Here is a 21841-nt window from a genome sequence, read left to right as displayed (position 1 = left end):
AGCCCAGTGAAGGGCCCTTCTGACAGACCCCCAGCTCCTGTCTCTAAAGGACACGACAGAGCAGGAGTGTGGCCACAGCTCTCTTCACAGAGAGCAGCAGGCAGAACTTCCCCAGGGAAAATCCTGCGGAAGGCAGTGAGAAAATTCAGAGAAGAAGAGAAACAATTCTTATCTCTACTTGCTGCATCTGTTGTTCAGCACATGTAGAATGTGTTATGAAGATTGTTTACTGAAGAAAGATTTCTTAACTGGACACTGGTGATGGTTGTTTAGATTGATTGACCACTTAGGTCAAAGCTGTGTTGTGACTGTCTGTAAGGGCTCAAGGATTTTTCTTTAGTATAGTTGGATATGGTATAGTATGTAGTCTAATATAGTATAGTATAGTTTAATAAAGCTTTTCTCCAGCCTTCTGAAATCATGGAGTCAGATCACCTTATTCCTCAGATGGGGTTGTCCTACATCGATACAAGAGGATTTAAAATTCCAGGCACCAACATTAAAAACGAGTCAACTCCAACATACACACGCTGACGTGGCACTAAACACCAGCAGAGCAAGGCAAAGGATCTCGTTTGGAATTCCAAATGGTATTTCATTCTCATTAATTCATGGATCCTAAAAGTCTTCGGAGTGATTTGTAGTAGGACAAGTTTCTCAAAATATATCCAGTGCCACAATTTCACCTCCATTCAACAGGATGTACTGGCCTCAGCACAGCAGCACATTGTGCTCCCAACACCACAAAGAGACCCTGGCTCTGGTATGAAGTTCCTGAAGACACAGGAGGAAAATCTGCAAATCTTCAAGCTCACACAACACTTTAAGGAAACACAGGACTGATTTTCATCTCTTGGCATGTTATCAAACGAAGGTCCTTGAGTTTCTAATTGGTGACAGTGAAAATCTGAGTGCAAGGGAAACAGTCTCAGTTTCTCCCTTTGCCCTACACTTCATTAAAGCACATCAAAAGCTCCATGTCATCTTAGAAATACAAGGAAAAAGGCAACCTTACAAACACTGTCCTAAGCCAGGAAAGGAAGTGGCTCAGGGACTGGATTTCTGTTGGTTTTTTTAATTACCAACTTGGATGGTTTTGTCTCATCTCTTGCCAAGACTGAAAAAAAGATGTCATTTCACCCTGATGCTCCAGGTAATCTGTTTTCAGTTTCTCCATGAAAACAGAGACCCAGTTCCAGGTGCTGCAGCAGTTCAGACAGTGCTTTGGGGTTTTCATCCCTTTGCCACAGCCCCAACATCATCTGCAGCCTGATTTGCTCCAGTTCCTCAAAAGAGAAACCATTTGAAGGGAAAGTCACATCACAGAACTGAGGTTGCTTTACCATATAAATTCCAGTGTTCTTGAACAAAAGGCCTCTTTAAGGCACTGTTTCACATTCATTTTTAGGGCCCTGAACACAACTCATTTAACACAAGCCATACTCTATGATTTCCAAGCAAATCAGTAAATGAAGAAGACAAAATAAACTTTTATAAAGCTTTTCACAGAACAACCCAACATAACATCAGTCTCCCTTTTTCCCCAGCCAAGATCTACGTCATATCCGAGTATTACACTAAGCAAAAATATGAAATAAATCTGGGGGTTTTGAACAACACCAATAACAAAGCTGGAAAGAAATCTGAAATGTCAATTGCACACAGCTAAGACACTGCCAGCTGTCTCAGATAAAAATGCTGCATTTTGGTGGCCAGTTGGGAAGATTTAGGACAAGGACCAATATGGAACACAGGGCTGACATGGGAGAGGAAACTCTTTGGAATCATAGTGCTTGCTCCACATTTTCTCCAGCTCCCAGCAACACCAACGAAAAAAGAGGAAACAGAGGATGCAGCAGAACAAGCAAAGAGAGCTGGAAACTCACTTTTCCTTTAAGCTGTCAAAGGGATATGACTTTAGTACTTGAGTTAAAACCTTGCTGACAGGAACAAAAGTAAAAATTAAGCTTCTCAATTCTTTAAGAAGAAAGGGAACTGAGCTCTCTCAGACAACAGAAGGGATTGAAAAGCAGCTCTTCCAGGCTTTTGTAGGCTGAACTTGTGAAATCATCTATTGGCAGAGAAGCCAAGACATCAGGAGACCAGACTCCACAGGCTCTTGGTAACCACCACAGCGTTTATTAAGGCACGGGACTGATTATAGTTGTAACTGTAACTTCAGGACAATAGCTATTCAATCTTTCAAATACATGAAAGATTACTTTTTTTTCTTTTCCTTTTCCCCCCTTCTTTTTATTATTTTTTTAATAGGTAGAATTATCTACCAAGGTTCACAAACACAATACACTTGCACAGGCTTGGGTCAGGAGATGAACACCATTCTCAGTGTGCCTTTCCTGGGAGAGGGGTCCACAGGAACAAATATATTAGCAGTAGCTACAGAACAACTACTCTGCCTTTGAAATCTCTTACAATTCTGCACAGAGCAGGGGAAAGACCAAGGCTTTCCTTCCCTATGCCATGTGCAGGGGAAGCCTTTGGGTGAAAGTTTTAAGGCTCAGAAACGAGAGGCTTACTGCTCATGGTGGAATTTTGCAGATAACAAAGACACCAAAATTAACAGGACTCCACAAATCTTGGTATGCAGAAAAGCCACAAACCTTAATTAAAACCAAGCCCTGGTCTGTTTGCAGTTATGGGTTAAATTAAGAAGAGGAAAACATTCCCTTATTCAGCATTGATGCACTAGGGTAAATCTGCCCCAGAAGGAGAATATCTCTTCACAACACTACTGCTACAGGTAATAGTGCAGGATGTGGCCCTTTAACAGAACAGGGCTCTTCCAGAGCAGTGGTCTCCACACTGTTCTGACTATTCATCCCACCAGGAACATGTTTTGAGCACATATTCCCAAGAAATGTGTGTTTATCTTCTCTTGGTTATATACACGTAGTTCTGAAGTCCTTGCCACACCCCAATGAATTTTATTGCATGCACCTCACTGTTCTAGAGGACCACCCAAAAAACCCCATAATCTTACAAATAAAACTCATGCAAACAGAGATCACGACAGACATTTGTTCCCACAAGCTCTTTGGCTGACAGGGAGGGGAAGGCCAAGGAAAGCAGGTTTTCCAGGAAAAGCACCAGTGGCAATCTCTGCAGCCTCCCTCTAAACCAGCTGATCACTGATATCAAAAGTCACTTCTCTGGATTTCCTCCCAGCTGGCCTCATCTGTCTGCCAAGTTCCCATACTGCTCCTCCCAGGGCAGTACCCACAAAACACACTGGAGGAGCTGGGAGAAAGGGTCTTCCAGCCATAACTTCACAGCACTAAACAGAGACCAGTGCTTCAGGGACAACACGGTGTGGAAAGAAGAGGACACTGAGAAGACACTTACCTCATCGTCCTTCCACTCTGAGAAATCAATCTTGAAGGAAGGCAGGGAGAATTGCTGGCTTACCCCTCTCTTGTAGTGAACTGTCTCAGACTGCAGAGAGGGATTCTTTGTGCTGTATCTGAGGGAAGGGGAAAAGAAAACTCGCTGTGACCAACGACTGCTCCCTGCCCGGCTCGCTCACTCCCGCCCGTCGGCCTTTCAGGAATCACAAGTGGCAGCTCTAAGGGCAGAGCTGGCAGGGGCTGGCAGCCATTCAGTGGGGACACAAAGAGGGGAGGGAAAGGTCAAAGCAAGAAGGTGAGCACAGGAAAGAGAAAGCAGCGCAGACAGGCAAGGTCTGATTGTGTCCATACTGACCTGCCTGGGTGCTGGAGTACAGGGGGTGCAGCAGCTTGGCAAAGGCCTGCTCCCTAAATCCATGGCCTAGCTTTAAGCCCAGCACAGTTGTGATTTCTGCAGGAAACCCAGGAAGAACGAGCTGCGACCTAACACTGGGAACAGACAAGCCAGCACGGTGCTGAAAGCTCTCCCGTGCCTCCGTGGGACAGCTCCACAGTGGGAAACGCTGCTTGGCTTGCACCACCCTGCTCAGCCTATCAATCCACTCCTCAATCCCTCCTGTGCTTCCCCAGGGGTGCTGCAGGGCTACCAACACCACCTGAGAGACATCAACCATCCTCCACGCCAACCACCCAGAGAAGAGTCACAATTCTTCCACTGTCTCAAAGCTTGTCACTGAAAGACCAGCACGACAGACATTTGTTCCCACAAACATCTGGATAAACATCTGGAATGGGACCACAGCTGCCATCCACCATCTTCTGCACCCTGAGCCCAGCTGGTGCTGTCCTCCCCAGGAGACATTTCCCTGCCCACTCCCCCTTTCTGGAGGGTCATGTCTTGAGCTGGATGTGCACAGCCTCTCCTAGTTCTGGCACAGGAGAGGAGGCAGTGAACCCCAAAGCAGGGTGGGAACAGCTGAAGCTGTCTTTACCACCAAAGCCTTTCTTGTCAAAGTACCAACTGCGTGCTCAGAGCACACTGACAAACTGGAGAGAAGGTGAGAGATCCCCTGCCCAAGAGACACTGCAGCAACATCCTCCCTCAGCACAGTGACAAGACAGGCTCCAGCACCACAAGAAAATCCTCTGCCTTCCTCTGGAAAGCTACAACAGTTCCTGCACCCTCTGAGGATCCAGAAGGTCAAGTGTCACAAGATCCATGTTAAATGCTGGAAGGTCATGACAAAGGGCAGGTTCACCATGTGCACTCTGCTTTCCTGCCAAGGCAGGTGCATGAAGTTATTTATGACAATACCCTCAGAGCCCATTCTGTACTGTGCTGAAATTGTGCTGCTTTACTAGAAGGTCTCACTCCATCCTTTGCATTTCAAGCATGGTGTGGGGGAGATCAGAGTGACAGGTCTTTTATATGTGAATTACAGAGCGAGCAATTGAGTGAAGTTTTATTTACTGAGTTGTCAAGCACAATGAATAGAGCAAGCTGTATCTAGCTCCTTTTGTGGTACTCTCAAAGCTTCCCAGCTCTGCAGAGAGGCACAATTCTCCCTCCACAGCTGGGAGAGCAGGAGATGGAAGAGTGACTTATCTAAGGTGACAGCAAGTCAGGAACTTACTGGAAATAAAGTGCAGAGGAGAGAGTGGAGGTGGGAAAGGGGTGTAAACATGATGCTGCTGAGTGCCAGGAATGCTGGAGGACCTGCATTTACAGCATCAGAAACCCAAACTAGGCTGCAACAGAAAAATAAATAACACTCTTCCAAGGAGGACAGGGCAGAATAATACTCACATTGATTCGCTGCTCTCACGTCCCTGGGGAAAGAAATAAACCAGGCACATAGATTTTCTGAGCTGAAGAGTAGGACAAAATTATTAAGGAGGCTTCCCCAAGTGAGCTCTATGCCTCAGACTGTGTGACTGCCTGGCCCCCACTGCCAAAACACATCAGGCTTGATCTGAACACCCAGATAAGTCTGAACACCTCCAGCCAGCAGCCAGGGCAGATGAATTCCCTGCAAGTCTGATGGCCCCTGACTGCCTCACAGACATGGATCATCCTTCCAGGGGGATGCAAAGGTTCTCTGCACAAGACAACACTCCCTGTGCTACACAGGAGGGAAACTTGACAAGCTGTTTCAAAGCAGATATCCTGCACATCAGGGTCTAAGGGGCCTCTAGCCATCCCCTGCCCCTCTGGTTGGCATTTGCTGTATTCACAGTCATCTATTCCCTGCCTGTGCTGCTGGGGGCTCACAGCAAGCAACAGCAGGGAAGAGCTGTGCAGATGTGTTACAGAGAGCATGTATCAAAGAATAAAGCACAGCAGAGAAGCAACATACTGCCTCTCTCTGCAGGAAGTATGAAAGCTGAATGTTTGGGCTGCTGTTGCTCAACCTGCACTGGGCCAGGCCTCCATCCAGAGGAGGACAAAACCACCTTGTGACCACCGGCAGCTCAGGACAGTGGAGAAGTGAGGAGGGTCTGTCCTATAAGGTCAGGAGCACACAGAAATCTTTGGTCACATTATTTTAAACCTGTTTGTTTGCCCAGGTACCCCTGACAGCACAAGAATTGCAAGCAGCCTGAGGTACCCCCCTGCTGGCTGCAGCAGCAGCCCCCAGCTCCATCCTCAGGGTTCATGCAGCCCATCTCCTCCTGTGAGCTCCGTGACACACCTTTACTGACAAAAGGCAAACTACACTCTGCACTGACTCCTTCCCTCGTGTCAAACCCTCCAAAGCCAGTTGGGTATCAGAGAACCAGCAGATGAGAGGCCCTGTGACTATATCCCAGTGATTTCTGAGAGAACTGATACAAACTAAAATTATTCCCCAGTCTCACTCTTCCTCTGTCAGCTGAGAAGCAGCCATTGCCTGTATGGAGAAACTCAGTCTGCGGCACCTGCAGACCTTAAGCAGCTCCCTAGTCAAAAGTGCCATGTTAGAGTTTGGCTAAGCAGAATTAAACTTTGGTTGCTACATGCTCACCGGGGTGTTTCCCCTCTCCCTCACCCCTGGTCTGTGCCTGGGGAAGTTCTCAGCAGGGCACCAGTCCCAGCTCCTGCAGATTTCTCCTCTGCCGTGCTCCCACTCAGCTGTGCCTGGCACTGGGGCTGTCTTGGGCAGTCAAAGGGCAGTTCCTGTTCTTGCTCCCACTGGGACCCCTGACTGAGAAGTGCCACACAAGGATCCTTGCCAGGCTGCCTGACTTAAACAGAACACTGTCCAGACCCCATTCCTCAGGAAAAGCAGGATGCATGGAGCGATGTTGCCCCTCGGTAACACTTTTGACTAGAAATGGCTGAGAGAATCTGTGCTTCGAAGAGCCTGTAGACAAAACAAGAGTTCTCTTTCTTTAGCAGCAGCTAAACGTGTTTCATGGCAATCTGTAGTTAACCAAGGACCAGGAGAGCTCCAGAGGGTACTCAGGAAACAATTCTGCCACAGGCTGTGTCTGCCTGGCAGGCTCCATGTTCTCTTACAGGTGATGAGGAAGGAGTCAGTCAAGCTCTGCTGGTGTTCAAAGGGGACAGGAGGTGATGTGGAACAAGAATCCTCACCTCCTCTCTCTCCCACCTGCTCATTCCCTGCTCATTTTGAGGCAGGATCCCACAGGTCAGCTTTTGGGGAAGAGGGAAGCTGAATGAATGTTTCAACTCTAAGTGACTTTAACTGATAATAGAAACACTACCAAATTACAGGAAGGCCATGGCCCTGGGTCTCAGTCAGAATCAGACAAGATCCACCCCACAGAGGCTCCCACAACGAGCTTGGAGGTTAACCAGGTGCTATGGCATTGCACTCGCAATCTCTGAGAGTCTTCTCCTCCCCTCCTGCTTCCTTCAGGACTGAGTTTCCACTCCAAGCTAGGCAAAGACAACCCCCTCCCCATGCAGCTGAAACCCCAGTGCCCACATTCCCCCTCAGACCCTGCAAAGCTCTGTCTCCAGCTGTGGGAGCACCACGCTCCCAGCTCCAGCCAGGCTTCAAAGCTCACACAACAGCTACACAGAGAGGCACAAAGACCACAACTCTTAAGACAGACAGAGGGTTTGTCTGCTTGCTGCAATCTACAGGATTTGGCTCTCCAGCTTGTGAACTCTGCACACTCCAGTGTCCCCTAGGGGACTGGTGTGTGCCTGGATCAAAGCCATAAAGGCTTGTTCCTAGCAAAACCCAGCACTCGCCTCTGATTTCTTCACACAGACGAAACCTCTGAACAAAGAATTCTTATTAATCACCAAAGCCAAAAGCAGCAAGAGCACCTTTCAAAAGCCCTGAACAGACAGAGGCTATTAAATAACCAAAGGAATATCTGAGTGCCTCTGTCTCCTATGCAAGCTTGAATGAAAACAGCCGTGTGCTGAGCCACCCGTTGGATTTCATTTTGGGACCCAACTCCTCCAACTTCCACACCAGGGAGAGTAGAGAATCATTGCAGGGTCATGTCCCCCATCAGCTCAGGAAACCGTGGGAGGAGGTTTGGGATGAGTGCAGTGGGCATTGCAAAACAAACGAGGAAATGGGTTTTATTTTTTTAATAAATCCATTTGCACATCAGCAACACAAACAGCACAGCCCCGGAAAGGGCAAGGATTGCAGAGCTAGACTGACCTATTTTCATTTTGTTTTCTCTTTATATTGAGAAAATAGAACTTGGCAACAGCACTGGGATATGGGAGAGAATCTTTTCTGTCCAAAAAAGAAGACCTTTTTCATAAGAACGGGCTGCAAGACTCAAAGCTCTCACGTCATATTTATCATGAGTTCCTGATCTGCCTGGATTGCTCATGCCTTCAGAACTGGCTCTTTTAAGTGCTTCCAGCTCCAGGCTTGGTTTGACTTCTTCCCCTGAGGAAAGAACCACTACTGTCATGTTTGAACTGCACAATCCTTCCTGCTAGTCAGCAGGACACCTACAGCTGGAACAGTCCCAGGGGCCTCCCAGGAGCAGGCTAATGGTGTGCACATCCAGGATTCTGCCAGACAAGACAGGGATGCACTCACAAAAAGAGAATACAAATATCCCTGCAGCCTGCTCCAAAAACACACTTGTCTCCCAAACCAAGGGTATCTAAGGTACAAACACATGAACCAGTTACTGCAGGAGAAGGCAGGCTATCACTGGGGGTCTTTTAACAGTTCTCTGCCAGCCCCACAATGGAAATGCAATGCAGAGTACCCTCTCCTTAACCTGGAGAGAAATTACATTATTTCTAGTGGGCAACCACGAGCGAGTAGTTGAGGCACAGCCCACACACCTCCATGTTTCTCCTGATTTCCAAAACTAGAGAAAATGGTCACAGCCAGAAAAAGAAATAAAATTGAAGATACTGGGTGGGGAGGGTCTTGAGCTGTTCAGAGGCAGGTCAGTGCTAATTCCTTGCCACCAAAGAGACTTGGACATGAGTAGATCTGTTACCCTTGGGGTGATGCACTAGCTCATCCTCTGAGAACTGATCTCGCCACAAAGTAACCAAGCAAAAGGCATTTCAAAGGTGAGAGGAGCAGTCCTCTCCAGATTTAAACTAATTTCTGTTTCACCCAAAAGGCTTCTACACATATCTGCACTAGGATTAAAAAAGTGCAAGGTACCTTCCCCTGGGCATGGGGCTGCAGAGGTGAACACACCTTTATAATCACCATCACCTTCACCACACCTTGCTGGTCATCTGTGGTCCCACAAAAGTGATGACACAGCTCCCTGTGAGTTCAACAGTTCAGGACAAGAGGCAGGCAGCTGTTGGCAGCTGTGTGTTCCCAGGATCCTGGCTAGGAAATACTGCAGCTGAGTGTATCTCCCAGCACAACTACCTGGGAAAGTCTCTGAACATACTTTGAGACAGGTTAGGACAGGACTGACAAAGCCACCAGCATTTAAATGGAGCCCAAATAACTCCAGGAGGAAGCTCCTTGGCTTGCAAAAAGGCTTCCCCTTGGTCATGGAAACCAGCTAATCCCAAAGCCAGGCCCAAGACACAGCGCTGTGGCTCTCAGGTGAGCAGAGGCTCCACAAAAAGCAAAGCCACTGCTCAGGGAGAGCCACCTTCCCTTCCCTCCCCTCCCCTCCGTCCTCTCACCCCAAACTGCATGACCACAACCACGTTGCTGGCAGGAGTTTTGCAGGAGTGCTGATACTATCAGGATCAGTGGCTGTTCCAGCAGGGAAGCAGGAATAACTTGTTTAGCATTTCTAAGGAGCCATGCTGCAGGCTGAGAGCTGGGAGAAAATTCCTGCTTTTCACAGGGGGCCAGAAAGTTTCTCCCATTTTAAGATTCAGCATTGATTTAGGAGAGTGGAAAAAAAAAAGAAAAAAAGGGTTTTTGTTTTCAAGAGCATCTTCATCCCAATCAAGCGCAACAGAAGAAGTGTTGAATTTATACACAGGACAGCTTTTGCACATGCTTGTTCCATGAATGCAGCTGTTAGCACCAAAAGAGATTGAGGAAAAGGAAAATCCACCAGCCCAGGCAGAGAAAGCTGCATTCCTGTTAGTGCACTGAAATGCACTGCTCCACTCAGAGCTCTAAGAATGCAGCCCAGATTTTTTTTTTTCCACTAGAATTTGAAAAGAATAAATCAAAGTAATTACAGCATTGCCCTTACAGAATTGCTTTGCAAAGCTGAAATCAGAGCTTCAAAAGGTTTTTACTAGCAGCCAGCAAATCCAGAGAAGCAGAGATGCCTACTTGGGCAGCTGCACTGGCCCCAAGACGTGCTTCAGGAGCCACTTCCACATGGAAAAATAGCCTGGGTTGAATTAAAGCAGCTCATAAAGTCTATATTTGTATCTGACTTCCCCCCTACACATCTGCACGAAATCAGGATCATGCCTTCCAAAAAGTTCCCTGGCTTTTGGTGCAGCCCCTGCACCCACATTTACATAACATTTATTGTTCAAGCACCCCAGAGCAGACACAGGCAGTTCATCACTCCTGTATTATGGAGAATGAAAGTATGATTTATTCAATGAAAGGCCACAAGTGGAAGCAAGAGCGGAATGTGGGTGCTTTGACCTTTTAGAAGGTTTAGTGCACTAGGACTGCTGCCACCCCAGCAGGACAGCAGACAACCACTGGCTAATTTTTCATTAGTGGGGAAATCACTGCTGATCCTGGTTTCATGCAGAGGGTTCAGGAACACAAGCTTCAGCTCTGCCATCTAACAGAGATCCCTCTCTCACTGAACCATGGACAGGGTGGATTAAAATAATTCACATTTTAAAAAAAATTATTCAAAGTCAACAGCTCTGTTCATGTTTAGAAACTCTACCTAGGAATTGTTCAAATTTAATTTAAAAGCCAATTTAATATTGGGTATTTCATGTTTGCTGCCCAAGTTTTAAAGGACAGATAACAGCACTGGCGACAGTGGCTCAGTGAATGGCACTAAATTTCAGAAAAAAAGTGTTCTTAAGTGAACCAAAACCTGTGTTTTCTTCCTCCAACCAACCAGCCAAGAGGAGAGCTACTAGTTACAGAGGACTGAAAACACTCTCTGAGCAGAAAGAGTTGGTTATATTTGGTAACTAAAACAATTCTATTAAGCAATTATTCTTCGAGGCACAACTTGACAGGAGAGTCTCTTAAGAGTCCAACATGAGCAGTTTAACCAACAAGAACAAACACTGCTGCTCTTGGGTCACTCAGGTGCAATTCCAGCCCAACACAGCCTGGTTCAAAACATGGGTTGAAAAAAAAAATTAAATGTTTCTTTTTAGAATAACTTTGGGTTATTGCCATTTTGTAATAAAATGAAAAGGTAGGAGTCTGAAAAATATATTTCAAATACATGGATTTTAAATAGATTTTAAACTACATGGATGTTTACAGACTGTGGCATAAAAATATAGTACAAGGTTTGATATGAACCTCACTGTGCTGCAGATGCAGATGTTTCATTGCTACCGACCAGTGACAATGAAATTCTCCTTCAGGGTAAACCAACAGGGGAAAACAAGATTAAAATCAATGATTTAAACTAAGCCTTACTGATTTAAGCCATGGCTTAAGTCTAGCAATGTAAAAACATCCACCCTGGCCATAGAGGCCCTCAGTTCTCCCCATCAGCCCATGGATGGTTTCCTTCTTAGGTCAAAAACCAAGGAACACTGCAGGGCAGCACCAGGGACACTGGCCACCTCTCCAAGTTGTACCTGTGGTAGGGAAAGAGGACTTCAATCTCCAAGGCTGCCATTCCAACACCTTCACTAGCACTAAATTCACAGGAAACCTAAGGACCTAAGAGACAGAACATGGAAACTTTTTTAAGATTTCTAAAGCTGCATTCAGCTCTGCTCTGGAAAAGCTGGATTTAAACAGAAAGTGTATTCAGAGTTTGTTGAGAGATAATTTTCAAGCACTTTAAAAAGGAGCTAATTTATTACCTCCCCAAAATACAGGCAGCCATAGGCTTCAATAGAAGAAGGGAAAGGGGCCTAAACATAAATTCTGGATCAGGATATCCTCCAGTTTGAAGGAATGCATATCTGGATTGGAGAATTGAGCTACTCTCATTCCTAAAAATACACTATTCATCGATCATTAGTGGGATGTTTATACTTTATATAAAACAAATAAGCCTTGTTATGGTTTGCCATAGATATTTCTCCCTGCTGAAGCCTCTGCAGGTCCCTTCAACCAAGGCAAAGTTTAGCCCCAGCTCCAGAGCATCACTGCAGAAGCCATCAGCACTCTGGTCAGCCAAAAGCCTCTACTAGAGGAAACCAAGAGCTTCTGCAGCCTGAATCTTCCTTTACCCTTGGAGCCAAAGGAATTCTTTGTCCCACGGCCATTGGAAGTGCACCATACCATAGCAGCAGCTCACGTGTACCCAGCTCACACCAGGCAGAGCACATTCCAGCCACCTTTGCTCTGAACATAGAAAGTTTTCGTAGTCTTGTGGGATACAGTGTTGACTGGAATGGTTTAAATGTGCTGATTTAGATAAAAAGGTTATCAATTCTGGAGGGATGTACTATCAGGATATGAGAAGGTTCGCACAGATGACATTTTGGTCATTCTTTCCACAGCTAAGCAAAGACTAATGTATACATGCCAGGAAACATACAGACAGGGCTTCAGGAAGTAAATCCTCTCCCATCTCCCAACAGCCAGTGTTGAGCTGGGCATTTATCCCAAAATGGGCTTTGGGTGGGCCTCAATGCCACAGACTCGCTCTGTTAATGTTAGACTGAACTTTACTTTGGTGGCCCAGATGCTCCTGTCACAGGGAACACAGAAAGGCACTGAATTGGGTGATCTAGGGAAAAAATAGGTAGTAATTGAAGGGAAGGGTGGTGGGTTTTTAATTTCACAGAACACGTCATTGACAAAACACACAGCTGTGAGTTCCTCTCCTTTGTTGCACACAGAATTGTCTCCCTACACCTTTAAACCAAAAGGGAGCAAGAGAAGATATTGGCTATGTGAGGGAATTGAAAGTAATATTCAAAGGTATCAGAAAAAAAAAAAGAGATTTCCCACTCTACCATGTGTGGCAGCCCTGCCTCAGGGGTGATTAATGAGATGTTTGACAGCTCATCATGCCAGCTCCTGTGCCCCTCCACGTGCCCACCAGCCCAGGACTTACACGGCCATGCCACCAACAAACTCCTCTGTAGCCTGGCAGTAGATTGTGATGGCAACACGGGCATCTGCATCAAAGGTGAACTCCAGGCTGTACAGGACCTTCTGCTTCCCATTCTCCTCAGTAGGGCTGTCAACATCATCTTTATACCTGAAAGGCAATGCCACAGCATTAGAACACATCTTTAGAGATATCAACAAGATCACTCTGGAAATAGAGACAAGAGTACTCCAGCCTTAGTCTGTCAGGCAGGCAAAGCAGCCTGGGCTTCTACCTTGAGCTTCCCAGATTTCCATTCTTCTTCCCTGAGGAAGGTTCGTCCAAGATGTGACTGAAGTTATTGAGGTGAACTAACGATGGCATTGAGGGATCTCATCCAGCCCTACAGTGTCAGGGCACAGAATGAGACAAGAAAGGGGGATCCTGAATGTCAAATGCTGAGAAGAAACACTCTCCTTCCTTTTAAATCTTCACATTAGGGTCAGTATTTGGGCTAAAGAAATCCTGCATGGACTTGAGAAATCTAAAGTGTAATTATTTTAACTCTGCAATGAAATCATGCGAGACAGGCAAAAACCCCAAGGTTTCTGTAACACAAAGAACTCCTGAAGCTCAACAAAAGGTACGTCCAGGATGACACAGAAGATGATATTTAGCTTAAAAAGCATCCAGATATAAGAACTTCAAAGACCTTTAAATGTACAAATGATCAACTAAACCTCTGGTGCTGTGAGGGACTGGAGCTCACATGCACTTATTGTATGAACAAAAATTAAAAAAACCACATCCAAATGCAAACAGACACATGATAACCAACAGAATGAGCTTAGGAGTTATTTCAATTAATGTAAAAGTGAGCCCTAGTTTGGCTAAAGGCTCCTGCATAGCTGGATCCCACTGTGTGTGATCACCACTGCCAGGGTTACTCCTTTGCCCTACTGCAGGAAGAAGCACAAATCCATTGAAGAAGAAGTCTGAGGCCAGCTCTGGGGCAGTGAGCAATGGCCATGGGCCAGGGGGACTTACAGAGTGCCTGGAGTGGCCAGGGAAACCAGCAGATCTTGGAACAAGCAGCCAACACAACAAAACACAAGAAAATTACAGAATGATGGAATATCCTGAGTGGGAAGGCACCCCCAGGGATCATCTCTGGCCCTGCACAGACACCCCAACAATCCCACCCTGTGCCTGAGCATTGCCCAAGCTCTCCTGGAGCTCTGGCAGCCTCTGGCTGTGCCCATTCCCTGGGGAGCCTGGGCAGTGCCAGCACCCTCTGGGGGAAGAACCTTTCCCAAAATCCAGCCTGGCCCTGCCCTGGCCCAGCTCCAGCCATTCCCTGTCCCTGTCCCAGGGAGCAGAGATCAGAGCTGCCCCTCAGGAGGGGCTGCAACCCCTGCTGAGCTCTGCCCTCAGTGTCCTGAGCTGTCCAAGCTCTCCCTGCCTCAAAGAGCAAAGTGACAGACAAACGGATGTGATTCACTGGCAAGACAGCAGCAGATTCTCCATAAATTCAAACGCCATGACCACAGGTACCACTGTGAGCTCAGGCACTGTGTGGGAATAGCGAGGGCAGCAAGGCTGCCTTTGAGAGGTGTAACAACACTGACTTGTCACCCGGCTCCAGCCTCACTTGTTTATCAGTAATACCTTCATTGCTATGATGGCTGGGTGACAGCCAAGCAGCTGAACTATTCAGGAAAAGCTTGGCATCCTCTGTCTTCACAGTATCAGCCTCTCCCCTCACTAAACAGCCTTGATGAATACACTGTACTGTCAAAAAATACCCAGAAATGGGTCAGACATACCTCTATAATTCAATCTAAAATTGTCAAGGGAATCCTTATTTACCAAGTTCACTGACATATAACAACTGCTGCCTAATTAAGAAGGTTCCAGCCTGAATTTTATTAAACGCCACACTGAACAAGAATGAAAGGTTCAGTTTCAGTAATTTAATACAGAAGGTGCAAAATAAAATTTAAGAGCAATATAATCAAATAACCAACACATGTACTTGTACTAATGTAACCCCTAACTAATGGCACACACCCGCATTCCTGTCTGAAGGGCTTGGAGAAGCAGAGGTTCACCTAGGTCAGAGCAGCAAATCAAACTAAAAACACCCAACATGCCAGTATAAAAAAAAACCAAATCCCAAGAACTGGAGTGTTAACAGCTGCAGAAACCTGGACACAATATACAGTACAGAGCAAGATGCTATTTTCACACAAGCTAGTTGCACTCAAACTGAAAATCATGGCACTTGAGGCCTGTAAAGAAGAAACACTGGGCAGAAGGGCTGATTTGCCTAAGGAACACAGGAACCATCAACATTTTGTGCTGGACTGACCCAAGAACACAGATGGCAACAATCCACTCACAGGTGTTGTGTGTGTCCAAGAGAGCAGCAGCACAAGTCACCTCTTGCTGTGCTGCACTCCATGGATCAGAGGCTGGAAACGAAGGATCCAGGCTATGACAGACTTGTCACTTCTTCCAGAAGCAGCAGGGTGGGAGAACCAGCACCTCTTGCAGGCAGAGAGTCTTTCAGACTCACCTCATGCACAGGTAGGTATTAAATAGAGATGCTCAGCACATATGAGAGCTACAGCACAGACGGGGATACCTGTGACAGTGGGGACACCTGGGCCTGGGGCAACTCACACACAAACACATCCTTGGCACAACCACTGCCTGCTTTGTCTTTTTAGAGAAGTCACAAAAAGCACCCCAGATCACCCTCCTGCTCCCAACCTCACCCTGCACCTCTCTGCCAGCACTCAGAATGTGCTTCCATCCTTCCAAGGAGATAAGGGGTTAAAGCTACACTAGATCTGTTGCCCTGGGAAACCACTGAGGGGCCACTGCAGTGCCTGGAGGGAAGGTTTCTGAAGGATGCAGGGAGGAGAGGCTGAGCCTTGCCTGCCTGGAACAGCACCACTGGAGCAGAGGGCAAGGTCCAAGTGCCTAAAAGGTGACAGTCACAGCAAGGCTGTGCCCTCCTGCTGTAACATCTCTGCTGCTGGAGGCAGAAAATCATTCACAACCTTCCAGTACCTGAACAGTACAGAAAGATGCAGAGATACCATTTACAAGGGCCTGGAGTGACAAGACAAAGGGGAATGGCTTCACACTGACAGAAGGCAAGGTTAGATTAGACATGAGGAGGAAATTCTTCCCAGTGAGGGTGCTGAGGCCCTGGCACAGGGTGCCCAGAGAAGCTGTGGCTGCCCCTGGATCCCTGGAAGTGTCCAAGGCCAGGTTGGACAGGGCTTGGAGCACCCTGGGAGAGCGGAAGCTGTCCCTGCCCATGGCAGGGGTGGAAGGAGATGAGCTTTGAGGCCCCTTCCAACCCAAACCAGTCTGGGATTCTATGATCTGCCACAGAGCAAAGAGTTCAGGTGAGAAAAGACTGCACAGATGGTAGCTGGCTTGAGAAATAAGCAAAGACTACTTTGGTGCATACTTTGAGAGGCAGAGACATCTCATGTGCCATCTTAAGGTGCAGAAATGGTGGGATGTAACATCAGGGAAGAATCAAGACAAATATAAACATTTTGCATTCCTCTTTCTTTGAAGGGGACGTGGCAGACAAGGACGTGGTTCAGGAGTGGTTCAGCTGCTTGAAGAGCTCGTCTGTCTCCACCTGCACTTGAATTTTACAGTGCCCATTTAGCCAAGACCTACAGACAGTGTCCATGTGGGCTGGTCACAGATGCATGCACAGATCTGGGAACCAGTGACTTTGCTAGGTGTGCCTTTGGGTCATGCACAGAGGTGCAGCACAGAGCCTTCACAATCACAGGTACAGAGGAAAGAGACTGACCACCTTTGAGAACAAATGGCTGGTCCAACGTTTTGATGCAAAAGGCAAAGCAGGATGACCAAGAGAGCTGATGCCACCTGGTCTGACATCACTCCTGGATAAAACAATGGAAAGGCTGGACCTTTTTATTGTCTGTTAAAGAATTAAAAGATAAAAAGATAATTAACAGCAGCCATGACAATTTTATAGAACTAGGTTGAGCTGAACCCAATTCCATCCGTTGAGGAGATTCAAAAGTCTGACCAACACAGCAGACATGCAGGATAAATGTTAAGTATCCCTTGACTGAGTGCTGTGAGATCGGCATTTAGCCAGTGTTTGAGCAGGCAATAAATGAGAGCAGAATTAGTGACACCTCTGTCAGCACTGACTTCCATAGGGGAGAGCATCACCAAACACAGGGCTTCTCCTATTTGGGGTTTCTGCACAATCTGTCCAGTTTAACACCATCCAGGCTCCAGAGCAGGCAGTCCCAGCCCCTCACCACCTCCAGCACAGGATGAATAGATCCAAAGACCAAGGTGAGCACCCCTGTGCTGCAGAGGGATGAGAAGGGATTTCCTTTCTCTCACTCCCTGCAACTCACCTGTCTCCCCTCAGCCCCCACCATCCATCTCTCTCAAAAACACTCTTACCTCTTATCCAAAACACTCCATGACTATTCTCCATGATCCTCCTGATGCTTCAGACACACTCCCAAACCACCACAGCTGCTGATTCCTTCAATGCTTTTGTTCCATGATGCTATCCAAAGCCCAGACGCTGAAGCAGAGAAGCTGCCCCAGGGTGCAACAAGAGACACTGTCTCCTGAGCTGGTCTTCCTCCTGCAGCTGGAAGTGCTTTCAGAAGGAACAGCCAGTACCAGCACAACAGGTACTGGAGCTCCAAAACAAAGCTTCCAATCCAAGGCTAAATGTGGGACACAAGAAAATTAGAAGGAAGTCTTTCTCTGTTAGTGTAGTGGTTAACAGCAAAATTCCTGCTACCCTGCTCTGAGGTTCAGTCTCCTCCCGCCAGAGATCAAACACTCACACGTGACATTGAAGACTCAGAACTTCAACACCAATATCCACAGGTTTATTGTGTATCCTGTAAAAATTCAGGATCTGGCAAAGCTCAGAATTTTGTCTGGTCAGAGGTGGGCAAGAAGGCCAGAGTGGACATTTCCCTCTATCCCTCCATGGCATCTCTCCTGTGAGGACAAGCTGAGAGAGTTGATATTCTTCAGCCTGGAGAAGAGAAGGTTCCAGGGAGAACTCAGAACCCTTCCAGTGCCTAAAGCGGCTCAAGGAGAACTGGAGAGGGACTTTCAACAGGGGCCTGGAGTAACAGGACAAGGAACAATGGCTTCTCACTGCCAGAGGGCAGGGTTAGATGGGATATTGGGAAGGAATTCTTCCCTGTGAGGGTGGTGAGGCACAGGGTGCCCCGAGAAGCTGTGACTGCCCCTGGATCTCTAAAGTGTCCAAGGTCAGGCTGGACAGGGCATGGAGCAGCCTGGGATAGTGGAAGGTGTCCCTGCCCATGGGACAGTGGGTGGAACGAGATGAGCTTTGGAAGGTCCCTTCCAACCCAAACCAGTCTGGAATTCTACCAAAAAGCTTATGGGGGATGTTACCATCAGAACATACAGTTAGAACTTTACACCTGGACATCTGGCTCAGTAACACTATATTTGGCGGAGGATGTGGTAAATTGAGCAGCTCTGGAAAGAACGTGCAAACCTCAACCACTGGTTGTGAATAAGACAGGCTGGAGAGGGCACAAAGTGTCCTTTACATGCACAGAGGGAGGAAGACAAAGCCTCTGGGCCAGAAGAGTAGAAGAGCACAAGACAGAATGTACCCTTGGGGACTGCCAATTAAAACCTCATTTTGGGTCTACATCAGTGCAAAATTCGATAGAGTCATGTTGGCAGTGTTGTCGTCAGCACTGAGCCTGTGTGCAGCAGCACAAGAGCCTGAGAGAGCTCACGAGGCAGAAAAAGAACTGCTAGTACCAGGAATTAGAGGGATGAAAACCCAGATACTGTCAACGTGCATGGACACTACATTCCAAATAGCATTCCAAATAGTCCAGAGCTGCAACTCTGCTAGGAGAAATGGGATGTGTGACCACAGAAAGCAGAATGACAGAACTATATGTACTAAACCACACCAACTGCTCCATTCACAGCCAGGCCTCTCCCAGGGAAAAAAGCCACTTCCCATTTGGCTTATGTTCCTTCTCTTTTTTCCTAGAGAAGTACTTCACCCTTATGCTGAAAAACCAAAGAGCTTCCAGAGCAGTTTACCGACGGTCACTTATTTGGAAGCTCCATCGGCTTTGAAACCACAGGTTCTGCTCATTTAAAAGAAAACAAAACAAAACAAAAAAACCCACATCTGTTTTCACATAAAAACAAACTGAGGGTTTTTGGTCATGACTCCAAGCGCTCATGTTACATTACACCACGCTCTCAGAGCCACCTTGGCTGGGAGCTGCAGCTGGAGCCCTGCCAGCGCTCCAGCCCCAGACGCAGAATCCACAGCGACTCCAGCCAGGATGGTTGGGAAAGGCTCTGCCTGGACATCTGCCCAGTGCTCAGACCCAAACAAAGCACTGAATGCTGGGCCCTGTACCTCGGCCATCTGTTGGAAAGGGGACAGCTGCAGGTCTGAGTGTGAGCCAGTGCTTTAATCCAGCTCTGCTAGTTCAGCTCTCAGCGTGGAGCAGTGAGAGCTACCATCCCCATGACTGTCCTTCCCCCATGCATGGGACACAAGCCATCTAAACAAATGCATAACACTAGGACCAAACTTCATCCTGGCAGCAGGAGAAACCTGAGGAAGTTTCACTCAAGACCCATCAGTCTTCTTGGCCCGTGACTCGCACCAGAATCAGCTCCCTTCTGGCTTCTCCTTGCACAGGAATGCAGGAAGGAATCTGTCTGTAAAGTTTATTGACCTGACTAATATCTTCCGCTCGTGCTAATGATTTCATGGTTTTGTTTACCACTCCAGTCTGTCCTGCAGAAACAGACACATCACTGGTCCTGTTTGGAAACACAGATTGTTTGGATAAGGAGCATATAAACCACTTGAAACCTCAAAAGAGAACACAGAAACCTCTGGACATATCTAGCAACAAGGATCTGGATATCAGCCATTCTCCAAAAGCTTACCAATCCAGTTTGGCTGTGGCTGACAGATCCCTGGGCTGAGTAAAAGGAAAGGTTCAGGTAATGGCAGTACCTCACAAGTCGGAGAGAGTCCTTGCGGATGTTCACCAAACTCCTCAGTGTCTTCACTGGCTCATGTGGAGCTGGAGTTATATAGGGAAACTGGAACAAAGAGGCAAGTCATTCTTCTGTTATTACACTATAAAGGGTAGCAGCATGTTACCTAGCATGCAATTTACCCAAATCAAGAAGCACGTAGCTTTCAGGGTACTCAGTACAGCAGCCACGAGGAATAGCAATAGCAAATTTTATTTACTGATAAATCAAGCATGTTTCAGGGTGAAAATCCTGCCCTGGCCCAGCAACAGCCCATATTGGAAATGCACACTTCAAGAAAGGGCATTTTCACAAGGTCTTTCTCTCCACCCTGAATTCTCAGTCAGGAAAGCCTTGCTCTCCCAAGCTTTTATTTCCACTAAAGAATCCACCTCCAGCTTGAGCAGAAGAAATGCAGCTCTTTCATGTGTATTGCAGCATGCAAGCAGTGATCTGACTGCTAATCAGCATGCTGAAACCCTGGATTACTGGGGGAAACTCTTTTTATTCTGAAACAATAGGGCAAATGTTCTGGAAAAGAAAAGAGACAGGGATAGGGGGCCTCATTCTATTCTACAGTCGAGAAATCTTCTCTCACAGATTGTCCTTTAAATAGGGACAATAATGCTTCAGACTGTAATTCTCCTTAGTGGGCACAGGATCTCCAGTGAGAAATGCAAAGGAAACTGCTTATTGTGGTGATCACAACCTGTACAGCTGCAGACCTGCCTGCTGGGCACCAGGGACCACCAACACATTTCCTTAGAAATGAGGCAAGGCCTCGCTTACTCCAAAGCAAGAACTGGGCCCATGTCCAGAAAATAGTGTTGCTGCTCAGTGCTTGAGTGTTTTTTTCTTTTTCCTTGAAGATTAATCAGAGCTGCCAAAGGGCTTTACCTTTACATAGGCAAACTATATTCCACAACAGCCTCCTTCTCTTAAACCTACTTGGCAAATGTCCCACGGTGTTAATGGCCTCTCACCCACTCCCCTCCGGAGAAATGATGAAACCCAGCGCTGGGATGTCAGCAAGGAAAGCCAGGCTGAGACATGCAGGTGATTTAACTCTGCCAGCTCAGCCCCTGCAGGGAGGGCCCTGCGTGCAGACGTGGCACAGGGGATGTGGTGAGCACCCCCAGGCCTGCCCAGCCCTGATACAACCACAGAGCTCCAGCTCAAGTCCCTCCTGCCTAATTGTGTTGCCCAACTGCACTTCCTGCTTAAACAAAGACTTTCCAGATTCCTCCTTGTCCATCCTGTGAACTGAGTGTGGTTCTAAAATGACCAATGGAGAAACCCAGAAAGCAGAACGTGTTTGGAACTGTTCCAATTCCAACTTGCCTCAGCTTCCCTCTGCTGTAAAACCAGGGTGATCCCAAACTGCCACCAAGCACTACAAACATGAATTAATTAATGGTCACAGCTTTTCTGATGAGACGTGCAGGTAATTAAATTAAATAATTAATTAAACTACAACAATGACTTCTAGTTCTCATTTTCATGTTAGGAAGCTGCAGAAATAACTAGGAAAATAGTGAACAAAGCAAGCAGCTCTTCCCTTTCCTCTCCAGCACTCAGAAAACATCTCCAAATGGCTCCTACTCTGTTACCTTTTGGTTCTTTTTAAGCAGTTCTGAGATGCAAGAGAAATTCAAAACATAACACTTTCCACAAAATTCCTGTCTTTCCCTCAAAACAACATTATTCCCTTTTCAAGAACAAGCCAATCACTTGAGCAAGTAGCTTTTCAGGCTCACAGACATCTGTGGGCCCAAAAATTACATTTA

The 21841-nt window shown here is 46.9% G+C and overlaps 1 protein-coding gene across 8 annotated transcripts in view; it reads right to left on the bottom strand.

The window, feature by feature from the left end:
• Positions 1 to 21841, bottom strand: part of MGRN1 (mahogunin ring finger 1) — a 51065-nt gene that overhangs the window by 21012 nt on the left and 8212 nt on the right. For all 8 annotated transcript variants that reach the window (XM_038150898.1, XM_038150901.1, XM_038150896.1 and 5 more), the window contains exons 3-5: positions 20032 to 20120; positions 12975 to 13121; positions 3364 to 3481 (exon numbers count right to left, since the gene is read on the bottom strand). In XM_038150898.1, the coding sequence (XP_038006826.1) occupies positions 3364 to 3481; positions 12975 to 13121; positions 20032 to 20120 (354 nt within the window). The remainder of the gene's footprint in view (positions 1 to 3363; positions 3482 to 12974; positions 13122 to 20031; positions 20121 to 21841) is intronic.

Source organism: Motacilla alba, chromosome 14, assembly GCF_015832195.1.
Source record: "Motacilla alba alba isolate MOTALB_02 chromosome 14, Motacilla_alba_V1.0_pri, whole genome shotgun sequence".
In the NCBI taxonomy this organism is placed as follows: Eukaryota; Metazoa; Chordata; class Aves; order Passeriformes; family Motacillidae; genus Motacilla; species Motacilla alba.
The sequence above is the reverse complement of the archived record's forward strand: the minus strand, read 5'-3'. Positions and strand labels throughout refer to the sequence as shown.